General features: G+C 39.5%; 1 protein-coding gene across 2 annotated transcripts in view; it reads left to right on the top strand.

The window, feature by feature from the left end:
* Positions 1-18,315, top strand: part of COL4A4 (collagen type IV alpha 4 chain) — a 127,086-nt gene that overhangs the window by 965 nt on the left and 107,806 nt on the right. The window contains exons 2-5 of one of the 2 annotated variants that reach the window (XM_055346153.1): positions 430-541; positions 994-1,111; positions 16,581-16,737; positions 17,472-17,514. In XM_055346153.1, coding sequence (XP_055202128.1) covers positions 16,676-16,737; positions 17,472-17,514 — 105 coding nt within the window. In that variant the 5' untranslated portion in view covers positions 430-541; positions 994-1,111; positions 16,581-16,675. The remainder of the gene's footprint in view (positions 1-429; positions 542-993; positions 1,112-16,580; positions 16,738-17,471; positions 17,515-18,315) is intronic. The other variant, XM_055346154.1, reaches the window with a different exon arrangement.

Here is an 18,315-nt window from a genome sequence, read left to right on the forward strand (position 1 = left end):
GTCGTGGTGACAGCAAAACTAAAACGGGACAGGGAAACAGCAGTGGGTGCGCTCTCAGGATCTGCCAGTGCAGGAAATGCTGCGCTTCCAGGCAAGGTTAGCCAAAAGAGACGTTGACTTTTTTTGTCACCAGACAGGTTCACAGACCACCTGAGTTGCCTCTCCACGTTAGGAACCCCCTGCTCTGGAGCAGCATTTGCTGACATCTACAGCAGTTATCATCAAACAAACACCATGTGCCAAGTGTGTGGTTTGGTCACTGATTGTGGAGAACCACTTACTTGCAATCAGAATAGGGTCTATTATTATTTGAGACCTATGTTGCCATGTAGGTAGACAAAACCCTGACAGTGAATGAAGATGTCTCTCTCCCCATTTGGGGGGGCTGGAGAGTGAATTTTACTGTCTTCTCTCTGTTTTTCATGCCAGCGATGTGCCAGCTGTGGCTGTGCCACCAGGATCGCCTAAGGAGCCTCTAAAAATCCTGACACCCAATTCATCCCAAGCCAATCACATCAGACTTTCCAGTGATAGGACTCAGGTGTGTTGTGAAGCTCCCTGGAGATGCCCATGGGCAACCAAGTTTGAGAACTACTGTTTTACATGCATATTTCAGTTAGCTGAATTGACTTAAGGTCTCCTCTTTGTAGAAAAAAATCAAAAGGATACATATTAAACACTCTGTGAAGACTTACTTGTGCCCAGGCTACAAACGTTGAAGTGTGGTACATGGTAGCTTCTCCCTATTGACAGAGAAGGCTCTTGTGGAACTTTCTCCTGTCACTCTTGTTAGATAGGACATCATGTGATCGGTTCATGAAATAAAAATGTCCAAGAATTCCAAGTATGATAATATTGCATGGACTGACATTTTCCCTAGAGGGGGAAAAAAAAACCCACAAAAAACCCTTGAAGCTAGTGCTAACTACTCTTTCTTTTTGCTGAATTCCAGAAGATTTCTCAATTTTGGTTTTTAATTGCTTGTTCCCGAAGCCAGGTCATTTTGACAGAAGATCAGACTTGGCTTCATTCCCTTTGGGAGGCTGCAGTCCACTGAGGGACACTTCTGATGCTGCAACAGAGCAGGAAAGACCCCTGTGATATAAATACGGTAAGGAGGAAGCAGTGGCCAAGAGCTTGGTCTCTGGGGTAGTTTCTGGATTCTGAATCCTTTCCACACGTACTAGTATGAGCTAACCTTTCCGGTCTGGGGTTTTCTCTATTGTAAAATGGGCATAATCATAGTAGTCACCTCAAGGAGTTGTAGGAATCCAGTGCAGTAATGCATGAGAAGCCCTTTTGTCCAGGGTCTTCACAAAACAACCATATATTGGGATCTGACTCTTCAGCTGCAGAAAAGGAAAATAGGGTGAACCTGATGAGAAATGGTGGCACCAGGTAAAGATGCTCTTCTCAGTTCAGTAAGAAAGGGGCAATGGCCAAGCACACCCCACTCACTCCCCTGAGGTCAACCGACTGCTAAGGCATCTGGAACCTTGCTACTACAAGCTCTGGCATTCTGGAGAGCTGGTTAGAAATGCAGTTTCAGGTACGACCCCAGACGCTTTGAATCCGAGCCTGCATACACCAAGGTCTCCAGCTGATTCCTCCTCACATGAAGCTTTGAGAAGTGGCTTGTCTAAAAGCCAGATTTCACCTCCTGTTCTTCACCTCCCCACCACAGACATGTATTGCCCTCTGGTACCGCACTGTATACCTGAAACTAATGCAATATTCTAGGTCAACTATACTCCAATTAAAAAAAAAAAAAAAAAAAAAAAAAAAAGGAAAGCCGTACACTAAAAAAAAAAAAAAAAGTTTGGTACACTCACTAGGTGGTGTCAGTAAACCAGGATTCCGTTTTTTAAAAAATAGTCTTGGGGTCAAGAGAGTTGATTTTTCAACTGTTGGTTCTTTAAATGTGATAAAGCAAAAGGAAGACAGGGATGGTTCTTTTTGTATGTGTCCAGCACACAGAGATCTCTACTTTTTACACTGATGGCAGATGAGGGTTTTGAACAAAGTGAAGTAACCATTGCCTCTAACAAGCCCGATATTATTATTTTGGCCCTGTTTCATAATCACGATATCATGTCTGTTTTCTACGCAGGGCTTAAAGGGGTGATGTTTGCTTCCCTGCATGTGAGTGGAAGCCCCACGAGGGCAGGGGTCTTTTTGGTGTTCTTTACTGTTGCTAAAAAAGTTGAATGACATAACCAATTTCCTCAGGATTCACACCACCTAGTGCTACGCTCATCATCTATGGATGAAGGCAGCCTTCTAGCTAATCCTCTGAAACCATCTTCTAAAACATTGTCAGAGTTCCACTTAAAATTGCACATTGTGTGGGAAAAGACGGATTGCTTTTGGAGCACACTTAAAAGCGATCTCTTAATTTCAGAGGCTTATGGGAACAAGATTTCTTCTCCCCATTTACATTACATATTCATCACAGTGTGTGTGTGTGTGTGGGGGGGGTGGTAAGAAAGGGGAGGATGCCCTGCTTATCCTAGCCACTCAGGAACCTACTAGAAATTTCCATACAACACGTTCTCTGATCTCAGAAGGAAAAGAGAATGTGCCAACTCAGAAGCTGTGCTAAAAGTTTCCACCTGGAGGTGACACATACTGCATATACACTCACATTTCATTGGCTACACTTCATTTTGTGAGTGATGGGGAATTAAAGTCTACCTCTTGCCTAGAGAGAGAGCTGGAAATATTTGGTGAATGTTAGTGATGCCCAGCATATACATCATACCACTTGCTTATTTTAAAGCTTCCAGAATCCCTTCTTTGTCTACTTACAGCTAATTTCACACTTCTTAGAACAGCATGGTCCAAAATCAACTTTTTTGGTACCGCATGTTACTTTTCTGGAGTACGAAAGCCTTTCGAGGGCAGGTACAGAGAGTGATTCTTTTTAAACATAAATGCAGCACGAAAAATGAATTTACTGCCCTGGCATTTTTGTACGAAGGTACAAAATGTGTACTGTTTAAGGTCCACGGTTCAAGGTGCAATCATCCTGTGAAACCAACAACACGATCGTGATACAGAGCTTTTCTCTCATTTCCTACCCCTGTCCATGTCTCTCTACTCCCGTGCCCAGGCAAACATGGATCTGCTTTCTGTCACTCTAGATTACTTGGCATTTTCTAGAATTTTATATAAATGGAATCAAACAGTATGTGCCCTTTTGTGTCTGGCTTCTTTGACTCAGCAGAATGATGTTGAGATCCATCCATGTCGTGTGTAACAGCAGCTTGTTTCTGTTGCTGAGCCGGATTCCATTGTATGGATATCAGCTTTTAAAATGCCATTTACCAGTGGTTGGATATTTGATTTGTTTCCAGTTTGGGGGCTATTACAGATAGAGCTCCCGTGAGTGTTTTTGTATGGGACGGGTATTTCCTTTTCTCTTGAATTTATACCCAAAAGCGAAATGGCTTGATGTATGTTTAAATATAAAAGAAACAGTTTTCCAAAGAAGTTGTATCGTTCTACATTCTCACTGGGAATGTATGAGAATTTCAGTTCCTCCATATATTTGTGGTGCATTATTTTAAATCTTATTTTTTTTAAAGATTTTATTTATTTATTCATGACACACACACACACACACACACACACAGAGGCAGAGACACAGGCAGAGGGAGAAGCAGGCTCCATGCAGGGAGCCCGACATGGGACTTGATCCCAGGACTCCAGGATCATGTCCTGGGCCGAAGGCAGGTCCTAAACCACTGAGCCATCCAGGGATCCCCTTAAATCTTATTCACTGGTTATACAATGGTATGTTAATGTGCTTTTCATTTGCCTGATGACTAATGATGTTGAACGTCTTTTCATGTACTTGTAAACAATTCATAGTACGTCTTCTGCGAGGTGTCTGTTCAAATCTATTCTTCATTTTATTTATTTATTTATTTTAAGATTTTCTTTATTTGAGAGAGAGTGAGAGTGAGAGAGAGAGAGATCATGGAGGGAGAGGGAGAAGGAGACAGACTCCCCACTAAGCAGGGAGCCTGACATGGGGCTCTATCCCAGGACCCTGAGATCATGACCTGAGCCAAAGGCAGATGCTTTAACCAACTGAGCCACCCAGGCACCCCTAATCTTCATTTAAAAAACATTGATTATTTCTCTTCTTACTGTTGATTTATAACCATTATTTATGTATTCTGGATACAATATCCCTGCCAGATATATTTACTGTGAATATTTTCTCCCATTCTGTGGCTTGTCTTTTCATTTCCTTAGTGATATCTTTTGAAAAGCAAATGTCTTTCTTTTAATGAAGCCCAATTTATCAACTTTTTCTTTTTTTGGTTCATACTTTTCTTGTTACTCCATATTCTTCACTTAAGCTTACAAAGATTTCACCTGTTTTCTTCTTTTGTAATATTTTTATGATTTAAGTCAATGATCCTAAGTTAATTTAGTGGTATGGTATGAAGCAAGGATCTATTTTAAATTTTCCTTTCTGTGTGGATATCCAGTTGTTCCGGCACCATTTACTGAAAAGACTACTCTTTCTCCGCTAAATTGTCTTAACATCTCCATAGAAAATAAATTAATCTCCTATATTTGGGTCTTTTGTTTGTTTCCCTGATGTACCCGTCTCTACTTTCACCAATACCACATTTCCTTTTTACTATAGCTTTAGAGCAAGTCTTGAAATCAAGGTATATAGAAGTTCTCCAACTTTGTCGTTGTTGTTTTAGAAGCTAGATTATGCTCTTCTAGATAATTTGACCTTCTGTATATGTGGATTTGAGGATATTTGTGTCTATGTTCATGAGGGATATCGATCTGTAGTTTTCTTGTAATATCCTTGTCTGTTTGGCATCTGAGTAATACTAGCCTCATAAAATGAGTTGCTCAGCATCTCCCTCTTCTATTTTCTGTAAAAGTATGTGAAGAATTGTCATCATTTCTTCCTTAACTATTTGATAGCATTCACTGGTGAATCCAGCTGAAGGTTCTGAATGACTCAACTAATCAATCATGAATTTAATTGATATAGGGCTATTCAGATTTTCTATTGCTTCTTGTGTCAGTTTTGATAATTTTCATCTTTCATGAAATGTGTTCATTTTTATACATTGTCAAATTTATTGGTATATGATTTTTCAGAAGATTCTGTAATGATCTTTTTAATACCTGTAGATCTGTAATGTTTTTCTCTTTTTCTTTTCTGACATTGGTAATTTCTCAAGTAGATAAATTTTATTTTTCTTTTCAAAAAAACTGAAGAACCAACTTAGAATTTCTTTCATTTTTCTCTATTGCTTGGGTGCTTCCTCTCTTATTGAGTTCTTTTTCTACCTTTATTTTTAATTAGCCTTTACTTCAGGATTAATTTTTTTCTTCTTTTCATAGTTTTCTAACTAGAGACTTAGATCATTGATTTTAGATTTTTCTTCTTTCCTAATATGAACATTTATAGATATATTTTCTTTCTCTGGGCTGGTTAAGTTATATCTCACACATTTTGATGTGCTGTTTTCATTATCATTCGGTTCAAAATATTGCCTTTCACCCATGGGTTATTTGGAGTGTGTCAATTTCCAAATATTTGGAAATTTCCTGGATGGTTTATGGTTGAATTGTAATACAATGATCCACAAGATCTTAGTCTTTTGAAATCTTTCGAGACTAGTTTTATACTTCGGGATATGGTCTATCTTGATGAACACACCACATCCATTTAGAAAAATATATATTCTGCAGTTGTTGGGTGTGGTGTTTTATATATAAATTAGAGCAGGATGCTTGATGCTGTTGTTCAGGTCTTCTGTGTCTTGACTGATACTTTCTACCTTGTTCTGTCAATTACCAAGAGAAGTGTTAGTCTCTAACTATGTTTGAGAATTTAGCTATATCTTCTTTTAGTTTTGCTCTAGGTATTTTGAAATTCTGCTATGATGCTCATATTTATAATACTTAGAGCTTTCTGGTACATTAACTTTTTTATCATTACTTTGTATTCAAATCTATTTTGTGTGCTGTTGGCATAGCCAGTCTTTCTTATGTGTTGTGTGGATATTTTTTTCTAGCCTTTGCTTTCAATCTATTTTGTGTCTTTTTATTTAGTGTATCTTACAGCATATAGTTGGCTTTTTTCTCTTTTTCAAATTCAGCATGACAATCTTTGCCTTTTAATAGGAATTTCTAGTCTGTATCAACAAGTAGTTGATATGGCTATATTTAGGTCTGCCATTTCTCCATTTCTTTTAGATATGTCTCATCTATTTTTTGTCCCTTTCCTTCTCTTTGGTGTTCTTCTGTGTTATTCATTTTTTTTTGGTATCCCATTTTAATTTTTCATTGGCTTGCAGTTACATCTTTCTGCATTATTTTTAGTGATTACTTTAGTGATTATAATATACATCTTTAACGTTTTCCAATGCACTTCAAAGTAATATTGAATTCCTTCAAGTAAATCTAATTCATATTAGTATCTACAGTGCCTAGCGTGGTATTTGATACCAAATGGGAGATTGATAAATATTTCTCAAATGAACAAAATCATAGGTACTTATTTATGTTGTACAAAAAATACTTATGGAGTTTATTCCAAAAAAAAAAAAAAAACACTTTGGTTAATGCCAGGGAAGTCAACTGAAAACCACTCCAGATTTAAACATTGTTACATTTTTAGTGGATTTGAATTTACAGATCTTGTAATTTTCGTATATAGTCAAGATTCTACATATTATTTTATTTTTTCCACATGCTTTTGTTTTAAAAACCTCATGTAGATCTCTTCCTATCCTTAATTTGTTAAGTTTCAAAAAAAATCTCACTTTCAAATTTTAGAACAGAGAGAGACAGTCTTACTTTAACTTTGGAATTCCATATGGTTTTGTGAAACTTCCAGCTGTTAATTGCCTTGGCCACTCTGCCCACATGTCATCCTCCTCCAATACTCAGCACATTGGCTTGGCTTTGCACTATTATTTATTAATGCATAATGTCCAGACTGAAACACTGAATGTATTCTTATGGTCTGTAGAAGAGTATGGGATGGCCTAGCTCTGAAGCTCAGGTTTGAGGGATGCCCTTGAGATGTTTATTAGGTTCCAGAGTGGCAGAAGCATTCCTAGAGGAGTCTAGTTCCAGAACTTGCCCAAAGGGAGAGACCCAATAGGAGATTCTGATTTTCTAGGAGCCAGCTCCTACCAGGTGCAAGACAGATGGACACTGGACAGAAGACAAGAATGTTGTTACAGGAAAGGGAGGTAGTTAAGCTCTCTTCAGAAAAGGCCTAAGAGTTTAGTGAATACTGTGCTCCTTTCCACCAAGACAAAGCTTCCCTCCTACCTTGGAGCCAGTTGCATGCTCACTCCAGTATTTCTGTTTAACTTGCAAATTCATTTGGGCAATTTTGTGAAATCTTTTTTTTTTTAAGATTTTATTTATTTATTCATAAAAGACACAGAGAGAGAGGCAGAGGCATAGGCAGAGGAGAAGCAGGCTTCCTATGGGGAGCCCGATGTGGGACTCGATCCTGCAACTCCAGGATCATGACCTGGGCCAAAGGCAGGTGCTTAACCACTGAGCCAGACAGGTGTATCCCCTTCTTCTTCTTCTTCTTCTTCTTCTTCTCCTTCTCCTTCTCCTTCTTTCTTCTTCTTTCTTCTTCTTCTTTTTTTTTTTTTTGCCTATATACCTGCATTAAATGCTCGAATATTTGTTTTTTGTTTTTTTTTGTATATTTTTTTATCGGAGTTCGATTTGCTCACATATAGTATAACACCCAGTGCTCATCCCATCAAGTGCCCTCCTCAGTCCCCATCACCCAGTCACCCCAACCCCCTGCCCACCTCACCTTCCACTACCCCTTGTTCATTTCCCAGAGTTAGCAGTCCCTTATGTTTTGTCACCCTCTCTGATATTTCCCACTCCTTTTCTCTCCTTTCCCCTTGAATATTTGACTTCTCTATATTCTAGTTAGAAATGGTGCCTTTTGAGATCTTCAACTGTCCTCTAGGAGTTTCCAGATTTGAATTCCAAACATAAAGACCTTCCTACAAGAATTCAAGTTTTTTGGGATTCACAGGAAACAAATATCTCTGTATCATAGTGCACCATTGCATTCAGAATCAACTGCCTCTGCTGCTGCTGCTCTATTGGAGGCTAGAGTTGTTCTTCCCAGACATGAATCCCTGAAGCTCACCCAGGAATTTTCATGAATTTTGGAGCTATAAGGTCAGTAGATCTGTAAAGCCCAGGAAAGCTTTGGAGTTTGAATCCTGGGTGTGTCACTTACTGCCTGTGTGACTTACTTCTAAAAAGAAGTAATCATATTACTTACCTGCTAGGGGGATTGTGAAGATTGCAGATCTTTGTTAAGCCCTCAGCAGTGCTTAGCATCTAGGTGGCCCTCTAGAAATGCTGCTCACTATACTTTCTTATGGTGGGGATAGTGGTGACAGTGATGATGGTGGTGATGATGGAGAAGAGGAGGAAGGAAAAGAAAGCAGAAGAAGAGAAGTCTAAGATAAGTGTGTGTCAGTGTGTGAGTAGTGGGGTTGGGGTGGAGGTGGGGAAGAGCAGTAGCTGCCGTGACAACAGAAGGAGCTGGCTTTCTAGTTGTTAAGACCAAATGCCAACCTCTTCCTGGTGTCTTCTCAGAGTCAGCTTGCATTAACTCTGTGTTGTCTGCTAACTAGAGATTCATCCCCCTCTGTAATTTCTCTCTCCTCATATTTAAAAGATACTTTAGGGGGATCCCTGGGTGGCTCAGTAGTTTGGCACCTGCCTTTGGCCCGGGGCGCGGTCCTGGAGTCCCGGGATCGAGTCCCGTGTCGGGCTCCTGGCATGGAGCCTGCTTCTCGCTCTGCCTGTGTCTCTGCCTCTCTTTCTCTCTCTCTCTATGTCTATCATGAATAAATAAATACAATCTTAAAAAAATAAAAATAAAAGATACTTTAGCAGGAACTGTCATGGCTTATTCCTCTTTTCATTTCCCCAGATCTTTCTGTCCCCCCTCAGATCAAGCTTGCCCTCTTTCTGAGTTCTGCCCAGGCTTGCTCCAGCTCCTGATTTCCTAACCTTTTTCTTTTCTTTCTTTTTTTAAATATTTTATTCATGAAAGAGAGACACACACACACACAGAGAGAGAGAGACAGACAGACAGACAGACAGAGATAGAGGCAGAGATACAGGCAGAGGGAGGAGCAGGCTCCATGCAGGGAGCCCGATGTGGGACTTGATCCCAGGTCTCCAGGATCACACCCCGGGCTGACGGCGGCGCTAAACCGCTAAGGCACCGGGGCTGCCCTCCTAACCCTTTTCTAATATATTATATATGGGAACTCTTTTCTCCTACAAGGAATTTGGTAAGAAGGAGACAAATTTCTTGAGCCACTACCACATGCCAGGCACCACGCTAGGTGCTAATTTAGACTCATATAATTCTCTCTGGGATTAATTTCACATGTTGAGAAGTCAGAGGAGTTATGTACCTGGTCAGTTATACTGCTAAGTGTTCAAGACCTGAACACAAGTCTTTCTTACTCCAGAGCCTGCTTTTATCCTGAACCATGAGAGCACATGGTACCAGGAGAAGAAGGCAGAGCAAATCTATGCAGGGAGGGAGAAGCCCTGAAGGCAAACGTCAGCCTTACAGTATGGGTGGGCCCTGCCTGCTGGGATCATGGGGTGTTACTTCCAGAGTTCAACACAAAGGCAGTTCCCAGAGGTCTGAAAGTTCCAGAGAATTCATATAGAGTCACTCCAGTCCTACCCAAGGGGAAAATCACAGACCAAAGCAACCTGGGCGATTAGTATTTTTGGCAAGAGATACACCATTCTGAGTCAAGAATGTCATTCTTAACCTGGAGGTAAAGGGCCCATCTGGTTTGAAAATCAATTGTATATTTTTGGAACATATATCACCTCCATGTGATTTCCAAGTGGTGACATTATTATGGTTATTGTCAACTTTTCTCTTGATATTGAGAGGAGTTCTCAAGGAGAAAATGATAATAAAAGCCTATGTTGGCAGATAGTAAGTTTGCTAAGATATGGTCCAGTTGGCTCTGGACTGAACTCTAAGGTCAACTGAGGACTCTGTAGTACTCTCAAACAATCCAGCTGAACCTGGAGGGAGGGCAAGGTGGAGGCGGGCTTGGTCATATTCCAGCAGCATTCTGGTCAAGTTGGACCTGAGTCATTCTCAAGAATTTACTTGAGTAATTCTCAAAGTTTTTCCATGTCACTTCTCAGAGAATGTGGAGCTCCAACCACATTCCAGTGGTCCATGGACCACCCAGATTCATCACCTGCTTCCAAAGCCTTGTGATATTTATTGAGATTGACTGCTTTTTCTAAAATCTCAAACCAACATGAACTCTTTGAAAGTCTGCAGGTAGAGTCAACCCAAGAATATGGAGTGTTCAAAAGACTGAAACCAAATAACCTGCTTGAGTGTTGGGGAAAGGACAGGTCATCTCTTCTAGGGAAAGTGGAAGCCTCAAAAGGAGATGTCCAGCCACCCAGGTGGACAGAGCATGTCAGTCTTTTTCCAGGAGCACTATCCCTCTATCCTTTGAGGCCCTTTGCTTATTTCTTTGTGAAGATGAGCCTTTAGGAATTCTATTTTGGAAAGATAAAGGTATGCAAATAGGTGTTCAGACTACACAAAAAAATGTTTGCCTTGAAAAGAGTCTTCAGATAGCTCAAGTATAAGAAGGTCAAAGGGAAGAACATGTAGACATTAAGTTAATAGGAAGTTTTTTTGCTGAAAGAACAAAAATATTATTAAGTAGAGCTCAAAGACTTAATGTTCCTTGGGAAAAGAAAAGACGTTATACTTATACGACCTTTTTGTTACTGAAAGGTTCTAATACTCAGTCTCCTGCTATTTGGTCCTCTAATCTCGGCCCTTGCCCGCCCCCATCCCCCAATCGATGAGAACCCAAGCAGGGTGTATTTCTTTTCAAGATTGGGTTGCAGAGAAAACAAATTCCTCATAGTAGAAATAACGATTTGGAAGATCTCAGATCTTGTTCCCAGACATAGTATTTGGAAAACATCGAGCAGAGGCTCCTAAGAAGTCCTAGGGGAATTGGAGTCCAGGAACTTTCATAAAGAAGTGAAGGGAAAAAAATCGGCCCAGGGAGTTGGAGGAAGAGAGGCTAGTGACGTTTGCTGAATACACAAGCTAGAAATGACTGAAAGAAATACAGGCTGGGAAAGAGCCTGGGGACCTTACTTGGACTGTTGAATGAGGCTGGTGTAGAAGGTTCAGGATTCTTAAGTTCAACTTCCAAGGGAACCTCGAGGAGAGCTTTCAGTTGGGATGTCACAGCCTGGGGACCAGCTGTAGAGATGGGGCAATGCTTTTCATCAGACTGGGCTGGATAGGTCAGTTTGCTCAGGTCAAGGGAACAGACGTATAAAAGTCTGCATCAGAAACTGGGCAACTCTTGGGAATGAGCTAGTTTTTCATTCTCCTGTTATAGATCATCCTTCTTTCTCTTTTTGCATTTTCCTCCCTCTTTTTATGATTACTGAGGATAACTATTTTCTCCAAATTCAGACTTGTCTTTCACCTTGACCTGTCCCAGCCTTTGAACGTTTGACTGTGTCTCAGGGCTCTTCCTGAGGCATCCTTCCTCCTTCATCCCCCTTTCTTCCCTATCCTAATTTCAGCTCTCCAAGAGGACTGGTCCAGGTCATCTTTTTGCACCATCCTTCCCAGCCCTCAGTCAGAGTTCTAGGTCAAGCACTGGGTTGGGCTACTTTTGGGTCAGGTGGTTCTCCTCCCCAACCCTGTGGCTGGGTGATGAGAATGTGGTTGCCTCCTTGCTCAGCTGGGCTGAAGGTGGGGCCTGAGTGGGGCCTGATGGCAGCAGCTTATGGAGAATGCTCCCTTCCTGAGAATAACAGCCAAATAAAGCGTGTCCTTTGAAAGGTGCAGAACTTTGGCAGAAGTTTCCTGGGTAGGCAATCTCCCAAAGCTGCTGTTTGCATATGGTTTAGTGGCACAGAACTTTGGGTCATTAAAGCTTTTTTTCCCCTGTACTAATGATAGACTCCGTTGGAAATTCACTGCCTCCGCCAATCCCATGTGATCAGAGCCACGTATTTGTGAGTAGGTTGATTAGAAGGACAGTGTTCTGAGTGAGAATAGTTTCATTCGTTGTTTGGTGCAATCGAAAGCTTTGTTGAGACAAAAGTTTTTATGCTCTTAACACAGGCAGTTGTGGCAAAGAAAATCCTCTCGGGTTGCTGTGGAGTCCTGTGTCAGCCATAGGCACTGTGTGCATCAACGTTCACAGTGTCCAGCTGATAGCAGATGGGCCCTCTGCTCAGCTACTGGAGCTATTTAGACGGAAGAACAGTTGTAAACTCTCCAAGACTTCTTCATGGCTAGTCTAGGGCTCGACAGGCATGCAGGATAAGCACATGGCAAGTCATCCAAGGCTTGCTCCAGGTCAAACAGGGAACAAGGCAGTTTTGTTTGTTTGTTTTACCTTTGGCAGCTCATCTAGAGCAGAGATCTTCACGTTGAGGTACATACACCCTTGAGACACAAAAGGATTCTTAGTTGTGTAGGCAGCTGGGAAAATTAAGTCGATGAATTAACTTCTAGATTCTCAACTGCTATAGATATTACTTTTTAGAATTGTCCTATTGGAAGATGGGCCTTCGGCTGAGGTTCTCACCAGCCCCTTCACAATTTTCCTTCTGCTACTTTTCACCAGAGAGGCATAACCCCACCTCCAGCCATCCAAGCTCTTACCACCCTGCTTTGCCCCGGAGGGCAAGAACTGTTTATGGGCCAGATGCTGGGCAATGTAAACGCAGGTGTAGAGAGCAGTCTACCTGTCAGACTCCACATCTCTGGGCCAGGTAGACTGGCCAACTTTTTGTTTTCATCACCATTGAGGGAAAACCTATCAGATGGTAGGTCACTCCAAATGATTCTTGCTGATGATGAATTCTATATTGCTTTTGGTAAACAACTCAGGAGAAATTCAAAGCATTGGGTGACAAACATAGAACAAATTCCTTCTATTCACAAATTCTTTTTTCTGTGAATAGGTTTATTAGAATTTATAGATTTAAGAAACTAACATGGAAGCAGGAGTGTTGCTCGACCTGCCACATCTCTTGACCAGATGTCCTGATTGATCTGGGCTAAATGGACTATTTGAGAAACCAAAAGCCCAATTCATTCATTGCCAACTACATTTCTTTTTTTTTAATTTATTTATTTTTATGATAGTCACAGAGAGAGAGAGAGAGGCAGAGACACAGGCAGAGGGAGAAGCAGGCTCCATGCACCGGGAGCCCGATATGGGTTTTGATCCCGGGTCTCCAGGATCGCACCCTGGGCCAAAGGCAGGCGCCAAACCGCTGCGCCACTCAGGGATCCCGCCAACTACATTTCTGATAAAATTTCATTTGTAATATGTTTAATAATTATTCATCAAAATTTAAATTTATTTGGATTATATACTACTCATCATAATGGGAAGCAAATTCAGGTGAAAAAATGTAAGACTTAGATATTTGTGATCATAGGAAATAAAAAGTATGTAATATATATATATGTGTGTGTGTTTTGTTGTTGGAGAGAAGTATGGTAGGGTGATCAGGATAAGATTTTCAAGTATAAAAACATTGCACTAGGATATATGTGGGGGAATGGAATGGAAATACAAATTCAAGAAGAAAAATGATGTAAAATTTCTAGCAGTCAAAAAACTTGTGTGCTGATGGTGGTGAGAACCATCCTTGTGATGCTTATGATGATCCATTGACTGCATTTAAAATAGTGCCATGGGGCGCCTGCCGGGCTCAGTCAGTTGAACATCCAACTCTTGATTTCAGCTCAGGTCATGATCTCAGGGTCCTGTGATTGAATCCTGTGTCAGCTTCCATGCTCAGTGGGATTCAGCTTGAGATTTTCTTTCTTTCTCCCACTGACCCTTCCCCATTCATTCTCTCTCTCTCTCTCTCTGAAATAAATAAATAAATCTTTTTAAAAAATTTAAAAAATAGTGCTGCAACCATTCTTATTTTATAGGTCTCCAAGTACAATATTCCACTTATACTTTGCAACTACTTAAAGATAAAATGAAGGTTTTTTGATGTTACCATGTGAAAAAAGAAGGGATGTACATAATTTAAAAACCCCTCTTAGAGGAAGATGAGAGCAGACATCTGCAGGCTGCCATGCTTAGGTGTCAACTGGGAGAAGAGATATATATTGGAGTAAAAAAAAACCCAGCTCTACCATTTATTAGCTCTGTAACTTTGCACCAATTACTTAAAATGACTTAATTTGGCTTTCCTTTACAACAGAACTAATACTTTCCTTACTAAATTGTGGTGAAGTAAGTGACTTGATGTACTCAGTACTCTTAGCAGGGGGTCCCTGGCACAATCAATGTCACTGTCTCTCCACTTCCCCCAAGGCTGTATGATCCCTCTTTCTGTCTTCCCCTTTCTCCTTTCCTCTATCACCTCTTCTGTATTCAAAGTTGGCCTTATCTCACATCCTCTAGTAAATGTATTTGATTCACGTTCTGAAGGTCCCAAAATATCTTCTGTAAATTCATTCATCTAATGGATATATATATATTAAGCACTAACTATAGTCCAGGCACTATTATGGCACTGGGGATAACTGTGAATAAAAAAAGATAAAATCCCTGTTGTCACAGGACTTACTAAGTACATGGTGATGAGGATGCATTGGCTACTTCCAATCAGCAATGTACTTTCACTCATGACAGACCAGTTAGATTTCTGCGGATTGATCCATCTGTCCATCCACCCACCCATCCACCCATCCATCCATCCATCCATCCATCCATCCATCCATCCATTCAATTACAAAATGTTTTGAGAAACTCCTAAGTGTTAGGACTATCATCAGGCATTCTTGTTCTGATGGTGACCATGACAACACTCTATTTTAATAAAATTCCTTTTTGTACACCCTTTATCATAATATGTGTAGGGATTAAATGCATCATGTATCTCTTTGGGGGTTAAATGCAAATGTCCCTGGTTTTCTTTAATTTTTTTTTTTTTACTATTTCCCATTTGTTTAAAATATCTAGTAGCTTTTGAATGATTCAAGCCAATTTGTGTATTTCTTCCAAAGCAATAATTTGTTTTATTGACACTTGCTCCCAGAATGCAGCTTTAAGAAGTATTTAAAATGATGGATTTGGGGATGGGAAATGATCTGGGCACTCAGAGTGATTCTGCTTCTACTTGATTTTCACACTGTATCATGGAATGTCGTCCGGCCACCTACTTGGAGAACTAGTCTCCCATAAATATGGCATTGAGTTTATCTAGATTTTATCCAGAAATTTAAAAATAGCCCCAACAATACCAGTTTTCTTCTCTTTGCCCAATTCTCATTGATACAGGTCTTCAGAGAAGCCAGAATTTTAAAGATGAGACGTTTCAGTTTCGAGATACTTCCATTCAAGACATTCCTTTAAGCCAGAGATATTTTATCAAAGATAGAGTGCTTTGAGTGAAAATATTTTTTTCTTTTTTTTATTGAGATAAAATTCACAAAATAGAATTCACAATTTGAACTCTTTTAAAGTTTATAATTCAGTGTTTTTAGTATATTCATAATGTTGTACAACTGTCACCACTAATTCCAGAACATCCCATTACCTCAAGAAGAAACCCTGTACCTCCCAACTCTCCTCTTCCAACCCTTGACAATTGCTACTCTATTTTCTGTCTCCATGGATTTGCCTATTCTGGGTTTTTCATATACATGAGATCATGCAATCATATACATGATTTAATGCAAGTCATATAATATATGACTTCTTTGACTTAACATAATGTTTTCTTCAAGGTTCATCTATGCATCAGTACTTCATTCTTTTTATGGCCGAATTCATTGTGTGGATGTAGCACATTTTGCTTACCCATTCATCAGTTGATGGACATTTGAGTTGTTTGCACTTTTTGGCTACTATGAATATTTATGTACAAGTTTATGCATGAAAATAATGTCATTTATCATGGTATATACCTAGAAGTGGAACTGCTAGATTGTATGGTAATTCTGTGTTTAATTTTTTGAGGAACTGTCAAAGTGTTTTCCACAGCAGCTGTACCATTTTGCATAAAAATATTTTTTTTTACATATTGGCTGTATTTGTGCAAAGTATTTCTATACTAAAGGGTTCCTTTCCTAGTTTCAAAAAGTGAAAAAAAAACATGCACTTAAGCAAATTTTAACTTGGATTTTCAAGGGCAGATGTTACATAGAAGAATATGCCATTTAACACAATGAAGCAATATTTTATACTTGCATTATATACACCTATTTTTCATTTCTCAAAAATATAGTTGACATAAATAACTGGAAATTATTTTTTAATTTCTAAGTATAAAATTGATATTTATTCAGTTTAATCATCAGTAAGATCATTTCATCAAAAACAATTGAATTCCCCCTTTAAAAAATATTTCCATTACAATGAATAATGAAAGTAATTATTTTCAACATTGATGCATGTTGTGTTTTAAGAGATGTATTTATATTTAACATATACAAACTTTAAACCCAGGGCATAGAACCTCACTTATAAGTGAGAGTCTTCTGGAAGAGAAGAGAAACCTGACAATCTTTTTTAAGTCCCAAGACTTGACTGTGAGGTAATCCATGCACATGGCATCAGTAAGGTGTTCATTCAGGTGGATCAAGCCCTTGGCCAGAGATCCCTGGTGAGTGTCCTTAGTGCGATCACTTGCTTTTATTCAATAATTTCTTCTAAATGTTGGTTTTATAGTTATGAATTGTCTCAACATTTCATGTGTCAAAAAGCCACATTGTTCCAGAAACCTGTGCATTATGCTACTTTTTTGTGATTAATTTTTATTAAATACCAATTCGCTCTACTCTCCCTGAATTGCACCCATATCATCCCCAGTGGGAAAGACACTCATGTAAAGGCTGCAGATTCTTGCTTTCTTACTAGGTTTGAATAGCAAAAACCTTCCTAATATCCAGAAAACAGCAGAGGCCCTGCAACTACCTGAGTTAGGACAGGGCACTTCATGAGTATGATACTCAGAATAACAGCCCCTGAGAAGGTCCACATCCTAATCCCTGGATCCTGAGAATATGTCCTGTTATATGGCAATGGGGAATTATGCTTATGGATGACACTAAGGTGGCTAATCAGCTGACCTTGGGGAGAATTACTCTGGATTATCTGGGTGGACCCGGGGTCCCAGGCACAGTAAGAAACCCACTAAAGGACTGTGAGTACTTGACTGATTAGCAAGAAGGAAGATGACAGCCAGAGAGGATAACATTAATATTGTCACTGATGACAGCAGCCTATTATAAATAAAAAGAAGCTTTCTGGGATTTATTTCTTTGTTCTCTCTCTTTTTAGTTTGTTTTGCATGAAAACGAACAGTTTAAATTAATCTACATTTTTGCTGTTTCATAGGTCACTTATATTTATCCTCTTTTCTGTACAACATGCATATGGGGTAAGTACATTCATTAGCTCTACATGCATTACTCCCATTATAACTCTTTTTGCTTCAAACAAGCCACTCTGTAGGACTCAGTTTTCTCATCTGCAAAATGACGCATTGGACTAGGTGGACTCTGAGGTTTCTTTCCTATTTTACAGTAAATACTTCTTACCAAATTGCCCAGGTATTGGAGATTTTTTTTATTTTATAACATAAAATTAAAAAAAAAAAGAATTGGAGATGGGCAGGAAGCAGCTGAGGCACTTCAAGATTAAATCAAGAAATATAAGATTAAATGTGAATATTTTAATTCTGGAGACAGATATGCCTAGAATATTCTGTAATAAGATCTCTTTCTTCTGCTTCCTTACTGAGGAATCTGAGTTATTAAACTCAACCCTGCATGGTTCTGGGAAATCAGACTATGGAGTGCCTCTAACTCAGGTAGACCTTGAGACAACTGAACTGGTTAAGTCCTTTTATTCAGCACATCTCCATCTGTCTATCCTCTCTAGTTTGGACTTACTCAATACAATTTCTGTGATTTAAGTTAACATAGGTCTTTTCAAAGCAAATCAAAATAGAAAGGTGCCTTCTGTTCCCCTTTTCCTGCCAATCAGGAAGAGAAAGCACACATGTCAGGGAATGAGAAGCTCTCCCCAAGTAGGGATAATAAGACTTGCTTCATTTAGTTCACACACATTTGAGACCATCATCTGAAATAATGGATGGAACTACATTGAAATATATATGGATTTTTTTACCTGATTTCTTCAAGTTTTTTTTTTGTATTATGTAGTTTTTTCTCTAATT

The sequence above is a fragment of the Nyctereutes procyonoides genome, unplaced genomic scaffold, assembly GCF_905146905.1.
Source record: "Nyctereutes procyonoides isolate TBG_1078 unplaced genomic scaffold, NYPRO_anot_genome, whole genome shotgun sequence".
Classification (NCBI taxonomy): domain Eukaryota; kingdom Metazoa; phylum Chordata; class Mammalia; order Carnivora; family Canidae; genus Nyctereutes; species Nyctereutes procyonoides.